Below are 13,980 nucleotides of genomic sequence, written 5' to 3'. Positions count from 1 at the left end.
AATCATGTTAGCAACATGTTAATAACTTGCTAATCATACTACTAACATGCTGATAACATGCTAATTATGCTAGAAACATGTTAGTAATTTGTTAATCATGCTACAGTTATTCTAGCAACCTGCTAATAACTTGCTAATCATGCTAGAAACGTTAGCAACGTGCTAGTAACTTGCTAATCATGTTAACAACATGCTGGTAACATGTTAATTATGCTAGAAACACGTTAGTAACTTGCTAACAACATGCTAGTAGCATGCTAATACGCAAACAACCTGCTAGCAACTTGCTGACCATGTTAGAAACATGCTAACAACATGTTAGCAACTTGTTAATCATGCTAACAACAAGCTAATAACTTGTTAATCATGCTAAAACAACAAAGCTAAACTAACATGTTAACAACATGCTAACATGCAATTATGCTAGAAACATTAGTAACTAATCAAACAACATGCTAGTAGCATGCTAGTATGTAACAACCTTGCTAATCATGTTAAACATGCTGAAAATCATGCTAACAACATGCTAATAACATGTTAATCATGCTGAAACATGCTAGCAACATGCTAACAACTTGCTAATTATGATAGAGCACGCTAGTAGCATACTAATCATGCTAGAAACAGACTAGCAATATGCTAACTACTTGCTAATCATGTTAAAAATTTTAATTGTCTATCTATCTAGCTGACAGACTGCATTCAAACTTTAACCTTTTAAAACTACTTTAAACTTCAAACTATTTAAGACTGAAAACTACCAGTGACATCAAAAAAATGACACTTCACGTTTAATAAGAGCATATAATGAAGAGTTTAATAAGTATAATTTAGTAAAGTACAAAATGAGCAAAACAAGCAACAACAGCTATTTCTACACAACCTTTGTGCTGTTTAATACTGTATTGTTACAGTGTAATCCTTTGATGAAGGACGTTTCAATTCTATGTTGACACTGAAAGATTCAAAGTTTCATACTGAATTATGTGGAGTGTTCAAGAAACCATCAACAGCACAAACAGGCCAGAGACACAACTGATCATTTAGAGATTCATTCAGATGGGTTGATTGTACAAATGCATGAAGACTTGTTTTTTCTTTGTGAATCAGAAGCTGTAGTGTATGAGAGAGTGTGTTTGAGGCCGGCGGGACGTTCAGCCCATAGAAATCTCCAGTGACGCTCCGTTTGGCTTCACGTCCTCCAACTGTCGCTGCTCACTGGATATGTGGATTTCTACTGTACTAGACTCTGAATCTATGAGATGAGATAAAGAAGAATAGTTAATTTCACCCTGATGTTGCATTTTTAATAATGACAACTGGTTTTGCTTTATTACATCAGCTAGACAGGAAAATCTAATGCATAAATAACAAAGATGTGATTGACCTGTCAAACCCAAACAAAAATGCTGGTTGGTTTGGTATTTTGTTAAATTACACCGCAAAAACCTTATTCTTAATGAGTATTTATATCTTATTTTTCAATTAAGTATCTCAAAATTATATTTACTTGAGCAGTGTTACTGCATTTGGTATCAAGTCTTGTTTTCATAGATTGTTTCTTGAATATGAGCGTATTTTGGCAGATCTTTAATATTTTTAAGTGTAAACATGTTTATAACAAGTGACAAATTGACAAATTGTACAAAATACAATTCATAAAAAAAATTCATAATATTTTATAAAGTGTTGTTTATCAAACAAGTTTATCATTTTAAGGATGTTTACATATGTTTAATTGCTAACTGATCATAAAATACAGTTTTAGTACATCAAAATACTGTTACTGACTTTGATGTAAACGACAAAAGAGAAGATGGGAGGTAAGTCTAGTTATTTTGCTGTATATGATTATGGTTGGTAGTGTTATTATTTAGATTTAACATTTTTTCTTCCTGTAGATGGAAACCCAAACAGAACAGATTTGAGATTCACCAATATAGCAGCTTGTATTATGTATTTACAGTATCGGTCAAAAATCTGGAATTATTAAATTTTTTTTTTAAGTTTCTGAAAGAAGACTCTTCTGCACATCAGAACTGCACTCAATCAAAAATACAGTAAAACTGTGAAATATTATTACAATTTAAAAAAGATGTTTCTGTCTGAATATCTGTTAAAATATAATTTTATTTCTGTGATCAAAGCTGAATTTTCAGCATCATTACTCCAGTCTTCAGTCACATGATCCTTCAGAAATCATTCTAATATGCTGATTTGCTGCTTAACAAACATTTATGATTATTATCAATGTTATAAACAGTTGTGCTGCCCAATATTTTGGTGCAAACCGTCATACATTTTATTTTTCAGGATTCACAGATGAATAGAGTTCAAAAGAACAGCATTTTTATGCAATAGAAATGTTTTTGAGAAAGTTTTGCAGAGATACAGCCTCAGACACAGTTTGGCATCATTCCAGCATATTCGTTGATGTGTAAACGTAAACAGTTTTATCTGTCAACATCAGTTGAATTTGTTGAAAATTGTACCAAAACACTAGCAACAGTTCGACAAAGAAAATCACAATGGCGGGCAGGAAGTTCAACCTATTATGGCATAACTGGTATTGATATTCTCAGGATGACGATACGCCAATGTGTTTGTAAAATTTGGCATTATACAACCAAATTCTAAATGGTTGATGCCCATAATGGCTGACATAAGAAAACTAGATATTGTTCAACTCAGTTTGCTGATCCTTGGCCAAACCATTCAGAAGTTCTGAGCAAAAATAGGCATTCTTCATATCTCCTGACCACTAGGTGGCGCTGTGCCAAAACTGTGCAGGTATCGCCGGGTCATGGTTATTATAAAACACACCAAGTTTGGTTTGAATACGCTAAAACGCTGCCGAGATACAGCCTCACAACCCCTGAAAATGATCCGAACCAATTTTAGTGCAAATCAGAGAAACCATCTAGGATGAGTTTGAAAAAGTATGTTTTTTGTATGATTCAAAATTGTGAAAGATCTTGCATGAAAATATATTTTACGAAAAAAGTGTGTATTGCAGAAAAAAGAATATATTTCTTATAATTAAAAATTGCAAGAAGTTTAAATTTTGGTGTGCATTTGACTCTGCATGAGTCAAGGAACCAGACGAAGAAAATAAATTAGACTTTACGGTTCAAAAGTTATAGGTGTAAACACGAGTGCAAATTTGAACTGTTGGTGGCGCTAGAGACTTTGAGTTAGAAACTCCAAATTTGGTGTGGATAATGTTGAGATTATCCTCTATCTGCGTGCCAAATTTCACAACTTTTCCACAAACACTTCTATGAAAGGCCATAGACTTATTATACAATAAATTTATTTACATAGAAGACAGTTCTTTGAATTTATGCGTCTGTGTTATTCGAGAATTCGAGAACAGTTTGACCAATCAACTTGAATTCCATAGCTTTTTGTCAGCATGGTCTGAATATGATCTGAGCCAATTTTGGTGAAAATCAGACAAACCGTCTTGGACGAGTTTGAAAAAGTATGTTTTCATATAATTGAAAATAGCAAAAAAACTCGACACATAGAAATTTAAATTTTGGTATGCATTTGAATTTTACTTCTAAACTTTATGGTTTAAAAGTTATAAATGCAACTTTGGTGGCGCTAGAGAGTTTACATTAAGGTACTCCAAATTTGGTGTGGATAATATTGAGACTGTCCTCTAACTGTGTGCCAAATTACATAAGTTTTCTGCAAACATTTCTATGGGTGGCCACAGACAAAACGTATTTACATAGAAAACAGTTATTTGAAATTATAATATTTCACAATTTTTACAGTAATTTTTGCATTGTCTCTGTTGAATTTATCTGCGTGTTATTTGAGAATTTGAGAAAGGTTTGACTAATCAACTTGAATTCCATAGCTTTAAGAATCAGAGGGAAAAAATTTACTTTTAAACTTTACGGTTTGAAAGTTGTAAGTAAAGATGATCTGAGCCAATTTAGGTGAAAATCAGGCAAACCGTCTAGGAAGAGTGCAAAAAAAAAAGTGTGCTTTTGATCCAAAGAATGATCCAAAGAATCAAAGGGGAAAATTTTACTTTTAAACTTTATGGTTTAGAAGTTATAAGTGCAAATTTGAGCTGTTGGTGGCGCTAGAGAGTTTGAGTTAGAGACTTCAGATTTGGTGTGGATAATGTTGAGACTGTCCTCTGACTGTGTGCCAAATTACATAACTTTTCCACAAACATTTCTATGGGCGGCCATAGACAAAATGTATTTACGTAGAAAACATAAGTAACATGCTAGTTATTTGAAATTATAATATTTCACAATTTTTACAGTAGTTTTTGCATGCTCTTCGTAGAATGGTCTGCGTGTTATTTGAGAATTCGAGAAAGGTTTGATTAATCAACTTGAATTCCATATCTTTTAAGAATCAGAGGGAAAAAATTTACTTCTAAACTTCATGGTTTATCTCTGTGCCAAATTTCACAACTTTTTCACAAACGCTTCTATGGGCAGCCATAAACTCAATATACAATAAATGTATTTTAATAAAAATTCTAAATGAAATAATCTTATAAATATTATATTTGAAACGATAATAATATTTCAAAGTTTTTACGGTAATTCTGGCATATACTTTATTTAATTAATCTGCGCGTGATTCAAGAATTCAAGAACTGTTTGACTAATCAACTTTTTTTGTTTTGCCGGCATGGTCTGAAGATGATCTCAGCCAGTTTTGGCTCAAATCAGACTAACCATCTAGAACGATTTCAAAAAAGAATGTGTTTCATATATTTGAAAACAGAAAAAACTTGACACAAATTTACATTTTGGTACGCATTTGACTTGGCATGAGCCAAGGAAACAGGGAAAATATTTTGACTTCTAAACTTTACAGTTTAAAAGTTATGAGTGCAACTATTGGTGGCGCTAGAGAGTTTGAGTTAGAGACTCCAAATTTGGTGTGGATAATGTTGACACTGTCCTCTATCTGTGTGCCAAATGTCATAACTACTACTACTACTTCAAAGAAGAAAACTAGGGGACAACCTGAATATATTGACAGAAAACTGTTATTTTAAATTGCAATTATATTTCAACTTTTACAGTATTTTTGATCAAATAAATGCAGCCTTGGGGAGCAGAAGAGACTTTTCAAAAACATTGGTAGTTTATTTCTCAACAAGCATACAAATACAGCTCAGGTCCCATTTGAAGATGTATTATATTTCATATTTTACAGATGTAGCACTCAAACGGCGATCGGCGTCAGCAGCCCGTATAGACGGGTGTGTGTTTGTGTTCCCACTCTGGTCCGTTACCTTCAGACAGGACGCTGATGGCGTCCGAGTGCTGCTGCTGTCCGTTGGCGCTCAGGTTCTTCTTGATCTCCTGCACGTGGCTCTGGTAGAGCAGCGCCGATCCAGCGACGGGTGCGTATCCGCCTGCGACCGCCAGCGACGTGGAGGCCGAATCCCAGGGCAGCTCGCGGCGTCTCTGCCGGCTGAAGTCCACGCGCAAACCCGTCCAGCCGTGGAACGCCAGCGTGTTGAGAAAACCCTGCATGGGGTTCAGGATTCCCTGAGGATAGAGATGTGTTTCATTAATCTTGCTCAAGTAGGTGAACACTAGATGTGATACACATGTTCTAGACAGAAACACTCACCATTATGAACCACGTGATGAGCGCGGCGTTACGGACGTTCTTCAGATCGCTGGCTTTAACATCGTCCTGCATCTCCAGATAAAACAGCAGACTCTCGTTGATGATGTTGGGCAGCCAGCTGATGTGAGGAAGAGCACAGGAAACATCTGTTTTCATTGATTAAATCTTCATTAAGTTGGCTTGAGAAAACCATCTTACTGAAATGCTATTTAAACATCATTCTTCTTCTTCTGAGACTAAAATTTCTGACTGTAGCTGTGTCTCATTTCGGAGGCTGCATCCTCTGGAGGCTGCACACGTCATCGGGGACGTCTCATTTAAGAAAAGTAATTTAACACGTGATCCCTAATGATGTGTGCAGCCTTCAAATGCGACCTCCAGAGGATGCAGCCTCCGAAATGAGACGCAGCTTGTAACTCCTCCGATAGCTTTAACTCGACAAACTTCAAACTAGTAACATGCTAATCATGCTAGCAAACATGCTAATAACATGCCAATCATGTTAAAATCATGATAGCAACATGCTAGTACCTTGCTAATCATGCTAGAATCATGTTAACAACATGCTAATAACATGCCAATCATGCTAAAATCATGCTAGCAACATGCTAGTACCTTGCTAATCATGCTAGCAACATGTTAATAACATGCCAATCATGCTAAAATCATGCTAGCAGCATGGTAGTACCTTGCTAATCATGTTAGAATCATGTTAACAACATGCTAGTAACATGCTAATCATGCTAGCAACATGCTGATAACATGCCAATCATGTTAAAATCATGATAGCAACATGCTAGTATCTTGCTAATCATGCTAGAATCATGTTAACAACATGCTAATAACATGCCAATCATGCTAAAATCATGCTAGCAACATGCTAGTACCTTGCTAATCATGCTAGAATCATGTTAACAACATGCTAGTAACATGCTAATCATGCTAGCAAACATGCTAATAACATGCCAATCATGTTAAAATCATGCTAGCAACATGCTAGAACCTTGTTAATCATGCTAGAATCATGTTAACAACATGCTAGTAACATGCTAATCATGCTAGCAAACATGCTAATAACATGCCAGTCATGTTAAAATCATGATAGCAACATGCTAGTACCTTGCTAATCATGCTAGAGTCATGTTAACAACATGCTAATAACATGCCAATCATGCTAAAATCATGCTAGCAACATGTTAATAACATGCCAATCATGCTAAAATCATGCTAGCAACATGCTAGTACCTTGCTAATCATGCTAGAATCATGTTAACAACATGCTAGTAACATGCTAATCATGCTAGCAAACATGCTAATAACATGCCAATCATGTTAAAATCATGATAACAACATGCTAGTACCTTGCTAATCATGCTAGAATCATGTTAACAACATGCTAATAACATGCTAATCATGCTAGCAACATGTTAATAACATGCCAATCATGCTAAAATCATGCTAGCAACATGCTAGTACCTTGCTAATCATGCTAGAATCATGTTAACAACATGCTAGTAACATGCTAATCATGCTAGCAACATGCTAATAACATGCCAATCATGTTAAAATCATGATAGCAATATGCTAGTACCTTGCTAATCATGCTAGAATCATGTTAACAACATGCTAATAACATGCTAATCATGCTAACAACATGCTAGTGACATATTAAACATGGTAGCAACATGCTACTAACATGCTAATCATGCTAGAAACATGCTAGCAACATGCTAGTAACTTGGTAATCATGCTAATTATACTAGAAACATGCTAAGCATGTTAAAATCATTCTAACAAAATGCTAGTAACATGCCAAACATGCTAGAATCATGCTAGCAACATGCTAATAACTTGGTAATCATGCTAGAATCATGTTAACAACATGCTAGTAACTTACAAATCATGCTAACAACATGCTAGTGACATGCTAGCAGCATACTAGTAACATGGTAATCATGTTAGAATCATGTTAAGTATGCTAACAAGTGCAACTTGCAAATCATGCTAATCATGCTAGAAACATGCTAGAATCATTCTAATATGCTAGTAACGTGCTAATCATGCTAACAACATGCTAGTAACATGCTTATTATGCTATAATAATGCAACAACATGCTAATAACTTACACATCATGTTAACAATATGATAATCATGTTAGAATAATGCTAGCAACATGCTAATAAAATGCTAGTACCTTTGGTAATTATGCTAGGAACATGCTAGCAACATGTTAGTTACATGTTAATCATGTTAGTAACATGCTGACATCATGCTATCTGTCTATCTATATCTATTTAATCTTTAAAACTACTTTTTACTTTAAACTACTTAAAACTGAAAACCTTCAAACTTCTAGCTTTTAAAACTTTTTAAACTTCCTGTTTTATCTTTCTCAAGCCGACTGTTTTGCAGTCACATCTATGGCTGAATCTGTTTCAGAGAGGAGGATATGAATCTCTCAATGTCTTACCAAATGACGAACACCAGCATGATCTTAAAGAAGCGTATTTTGATCTCAGATCCGAGTCGTCTCTCGTTCTCGGTGTAGATTCCCTGCTGACCCTTTAGCAGCGACGTCACTGCGTTAAAACACAGACAAATGCAAGATTATCTGAGAAAAAGTCAAATGGGGATCATGCATGAACTCATGAATTGTAAAATTGGCTAAAAAATAGTCATCCAAAATTAGGATGAGTTTGTTTGTTCATCAGATTTGGAGAAATGTGTCATTCCATCACTTGCTCACCAATGGATGTGAATGGGTGCCGTCAGAATGAGAGTCCAAACAGCTGTTAAAAACATCACAATAATTCACACCACTCCAGTCAATCAGTTCACATCTTGAGAAGACAAAAGATGAAACAAATCCATCATTAAGATGCTTTTAACTAAAATATGAGTCCATAATCCATAATAGCGCTTCCTCCAGTGAAAAAGTGGTCTGGTCTGAATCAGGAAAGAAATCTGCACAGATCAAGCACCGTTTACAAGCCAAAACAGATCCAAACAAATATGTGGCTGGATAATGGTGCAGTATGGATTATTGTGATGTTTTGATCAGCTGTTTGGACTCTCATTCTGACGGCACCCATTCACTGCAGAGGATCCATTGGTGAGCAAGTGATGCAATGACACATTTCTCCAAATCTGATAAAAAAAACAAACTCTTCAAATCTTGGACTGCCTGAAGTAAAGTCATTTTTTGGCTAAACTATTCTGTTAAGTTAAAATGATCTTTTATTTGACTCACCGGCAGATACGGTCCGTGTGAACAGCACCGGATTGACGAGGAGCACCAGCAGCATGGGTGCGTACGTGGTGACGTAGTGAGGAATGGCGTGCTGCAGGCCGTTCTCACAGCTCACATGACAAACACATTCAATTCAGATCCACGTGATAAACCAATGACATTTATATTCATGCATTTGGCAGAAGCTTTTATCCAAAGCAACTTGCATTGCAAGCAAGGTTTGCATGTTATTAGTTGATGCATTCCCTTGGGAATCAAACACATGAACTTGTTGCTGCTAGTTTGCAAATTAAATGTGCAACATGCATCTTTATCATTTTTCAGACACTGAAAAATAATTTGTGTAGAATTTGCTTTGAAACAATTTTCACTCATAAACTGCTAGTACATTTCACAAATAATTACAAAAAACAAAAGTAAAACAAAAGTAAACATGAATTTGTGATTTTTAAAAACTCTTTATAGGTTTTCTTTCCACTGTAATGAATAATAATTTGTTAATTATAGGACTTATAAGATAGTAACTCATTGAATTAAACATGTACTTGATTTTTAATTTTTTTTTTTTTTTTTAAAGATTTTACGATTTTCCTTCCACTATAATGTATCATAATTTGTTAATTACAAAACATTTTTTATGAGCCTAAATGCATAACGTTTAGTAATTAATGTGCCTCTATTTTGAAATGTAAAAATAACTTTATTTACCTTATTAGATATTATCATTTAAATGTTTGTTTGTATTTATTTATTTTTTAATTTTGAAGTAGAAAAACTAAAATAGTATTTTCTTGTTATACCTACTCCAATAATCTGTATTATTTATTATGATTTTTAAATAATAAAAAAAAATTTAAAATAAAATTTTAGGGTTTTTCTTCCACTGTAAAGAATAGTAATTTGTTAATTATAAAACTTTTATAGTAACACACCGAAGTAAACACATTTTAGATTTTTATACATTTAAGGTTTTTCAGATTGTTAAATAATAATTAATAATGTATACGACTTTTATTTGTCAGCCTTAATGCATAATGTTTAGGTAAATTAATGTGCTTTTATTTTAAAATGTGAAAAGCTCTTTATATATATATATATTTTACTTTTTTGTTAGTATTTATATACATATATATATATATATATATATATATATATAATTTTTTTGTAAAACTTACTCCAATAATCCATATTTTATTTAAAGTATTTTTAATATTTGTAATTGTTAACAATGTTTTTATTTTAAAATGTTTTATTTACAAATAATTTTTTATAGTGTAGTAAAAAAGGGTATACTATTTTTTATACTTTCTGAATTAATGAGGTCCACATCATTTTGATTCAAAAAACTTTGCCAAAACCAGATTACATATTATTTTTCACAGCACTTTTATGACCTTCAGAATTAAATAATGCCAGAAAAAGAAGGAAACACCATCCTGAGGCTGTTTAATCAGTCCCAGTCTCTGTTTTTACTTGTTTTTCTGTGTTTACCTGGATATGGAGGGGTAGTAAAGCATGGCGACTCCCTCCACACACAGCAGCAGGGTCAGACCCCAAGTGATCATGTGATACAGGACGATCGTACTGAAACACACACACACATCAGCATCTGCCGCAGCGCTCACACACACAGGTGCATGATGGGACGCACCTGATGCCCGCCGAGCGCTTCACCACCAGGAAGACGTCCACCGCGTAACAGAACGTCCACCAGAAGGAGGCGCTGAAGAACAGCTGAATCCACATCTACACAGACACAAACCAGATTCAGGACAGTGAACCTCATATTTATAATATTCTGTAATAAATACAGTTGCATTCAATTATTTTAATTGGAAAGATACATATTCTTAAAGATTTGAAAGTACCTGCGTATTTCAAATATTACTATTTGTTATAAAAAATGTCAAGAATGAAATGGGTTGAGAAAATATAGTTTTAAATGGGCAATTTTTTTTTATTTATTTATTTTTTTTTGATGATGTGATTTTCTCACCGCGCTGCCGACACAGAACGCCTGCGGCCAGACGTCACTGCTGTTCCCGTCTGAGATCCTGCTGACCAGATCCGGCAAACCCAGCCAGACGGACGAGCGGACCACGACTCCTGGACAAACAGCAGATATTCGTCATTACACGCAAACATGTGCAGATTTACAGCAGAATACTGTAAACACAGAATGTGAGGAGACTCAGAATCTCACAGCAAACTGTGTCACTCTTTTCCTCCAGGCTTTTCTGATAAAAGCTATGAAATTAAACACTTTCTGAAAATATCATGTGTGGTTTGAACACTTATTAAATATCTCGAAAGACATTCAGTATTTAAAACAACTCTGCATTTGGACATTTTAGGATTAAGGACTTTTAGGACTGTTAAAACGCACACAGATGTAAATGAAAACAAGATATATTCCAATGTAAGGTAGTATGTTTAAGCCTTTACTAAATGTTTATTGTTTTGTCGAATGTTAACATGAATTTACAATGTAAAAATATATCCATACCAATATAAAATGTATACAATTTATTTTTACATTATAGTGTATACAATTGTAAAATAATGTATAAAAATGTGTATAATTGAAATAATGAACAAATGTACAGTGTAAAAATATAACCATTTTACTATTATACACACGCATTTTTAAGTAAAACATAATATTTATTTAGAAATTAAAAAATAAATTCATTATAAATTCAAAAATAAATTAAAAGAATAATTTCTTAATTAAACTAATAATAAATTATTAAAAGAATAACATTTCTTATGTAGTTATATTTTTAAAAAAATAATAAATAATAATAAAAGAATAATAACATATTTTTATGTAAAATATATATATTATTTATTTAAGGGAAAGTTAAGACCAAAAACATACTGCCTTTTATTTCAATATATTTAAAAAAATAAATAAATTCATAAATACTAACAGAAATTAAAAGAATATTTTTTTATGTAGTTAAGCTTACATGATGATGCTAAAAATAATAATAAAAAAAATAATAATAAAATATATTATTTATATTGCCTTTTATTTCCATGTATTTAAAACAATAAATCCATAAATAATAACAAAAATTAAAATAACAATTTCAAGGTTAGATAATAATAATAATTATTATTATTATTATTATTATTGTTATTATTATTATTTATTAATAATTATTTTATTAATAATTAATAATAATTTAATTGTTTTGTCAACAAAAATGTATTCACAATGTAAATATAAAAATGCACAATTAAAAATATAAAAGATAAAAATAAAAAATATAAACATACAATTTTACAATTGTACAATTATTATTATTTATAGAGAGAAAGGGTAAAGACTACATATTTCCATATATATTTAAAAAAATGAATGAATGAATAAATAAATAAATACTAACAGAATAATAACTAAATAGGTAATTAAAATGTACTTTATTTTAGGCACATCAATTACCAAAACATTATGCAAATAAAAGTCTCATTATATATATATATATATATATATATAAAAAAAAAAACAAATCATCATTCATTTTATTCCAATTTTTAGTTTTATGATGTTGCACATCAAAAAGCTGTACCAACCTTAAACTAAAGCTGTAAATCTTGTAATGTTCCTGTCTAAAGACATTACTATGAACATACAGAAAAATGCATCCATTGATGCAAATGAACTTTATGGCAAAATCCAACATTTGAACACATCATTTGTCTGATAGAGCGTCTAAAATCTAACAAAAGTTCAGTTTGTAATGAGCTTATGGAGCAGCCTGACTGACCCAGATTCGGGATGTGTGTGTGTGTGTGTGTGTGTGTGTGTGTGTGTGTGTGTGTGTGTGTGTGTGTGTGTGTGTGTTCACCTGCGCATCCCAGCAGGTCGCAGACGCTGATGATGAAGAGGATCCGGAGTGAAGAGGCCGGTTTGGGCTGCGGACAGTGTCTGAACGGCCTCCGTTTGGGCAGAATCTGGACGCCGGTGAATAAGAGGCTCAGAGCGGCGCTGCACGCGCACATCCCGCTGAACAGCCGCGGCTGGAAACCGATGATGAACGCGGTGGCGGGATCCCGGTTCGGGCAGCAGAAGGTCTCGAGGCGCGGAGAGGCCATGATGGAGCTCGGCTGGAGAAAAAGAAGGAAAACAGAACAGAAGAGAGAAAGTCTTTCATGACTGAGCTGAGCTGCGACTGAATCACGAGCTCCAGCATCATGTGCTTCGGGTTAATCTGAACAACGGAACACAAACTCACTCCTCTCAACATGAGTGTGTGTGTGTGTGTGTGTGTGTGTTTCATATATTTATGTCGGAAAAAATGACCAATACCAGCTCAGTCCTATATGATGGTCACTCTGAATTCATTATTACTTCTATCTTATAGAAACTCGTCAAAAACTCAAACCAAAGTACTGAAACTATTTACAATTCACACCTATTTTCAATTAAATCAGAATATTATAGAAAAAAATCATATTATAAAATAAATATAATATTGTATAGTATTATAAAATAATACAAAAGAAACAGATACAACAATAAAAAAAAAACTAAAATACAAAATAAAAACAATACAAAATTGGAACAAAAAACTACAACGATTCACACTTAAAAAAATAAAAAAATAAAAAGATAACTTTCTAAAAACAATAAATGTTAGCATGATCATGATTTACATTTATACACACACACACACACACACACAAATGTAAAAATTGTGGTATAGGATAAATTAAATATGACTGACACTTAAAAATATACTTTTTTTGAACAACTTTTGATTTGCACTTTTAAAAATAAAAAAAGTAACTTTTTAAAACAAATGTGAGCAGTTATGATCATGATTTACACTTTAAAAATGTATGTATGTATATATATATATATATATATATACACACACACACACAAAATAAACAAATATGTAAATATGTATATGTACTATAAAAAATATTAAATATAATTATATATAAATATTATATATAAATATACAAGTGTAAATCATTGTAATATGATCAAATAAACAAACTAATATATATATATATATATATATATATATATATATATATACTAATATAGAAAACAACAATATTATAGAAAAAATAATATTATAAAATA

At 32.7% G+C, this 13,980-nt stretch overlaps 1 protein-coding gene across 1 annotated transcript; it reads right to left on the bottom strand.

The window, feature by feature from the left end:
- Positions 1–708: 708 nt before the first annotated feature.
- gpr143 (G protein-coupled receptor 143) lies at positions 709–13,084 on the bottom strand. The gene is made up of 9 exons (XM_051118556.1): positions 12,734–13,084; positions 10,873–10,982; positions 10,528–10,622; positions 10,368–10,460; positions 8,877–8,986; positions 8,097–8,205; positions 5,626–5,743; positions 5,282–5,540; positions 709–1,255 (listed from the first exon to the last, which is right to left on the bottom strand). The coding sequence occupies exons 1-9, from the start codon at positions 12,978–12,980 to the stop codon at positions 1,155–1,157; spliced, it is 1,242 nt and encodes a 413-aa protein (XP_050974513.1). The 5' UTR covers positions 12,981–13,084; the 3' UTR covers positions 709–1,154.
- Positions 13,085–13,980: the final 896 nt, after the last annotated feature.

Source organism: Labeo rohita, chromosome 9 (genome assembly GCF_022985175.1).
Source record: "Labeo rohita strain BAU-BD-2019 chromosome 9, IGBB_LRoh.1.0, whole genome shotgun sequence".
In the NCBI taxonomy this organism is placed as follows: Eukaryota; Metazoa; Chordata; class Actinopteri; order Cypriniformes; family Cyprinidae; genus Labeo; species Labeo rohita.
The sequence above is the reverse complement of the archived record's forward strand: the minus strand, read 5'-3'. Positions and strand labels throughout refer to the sequence as shown.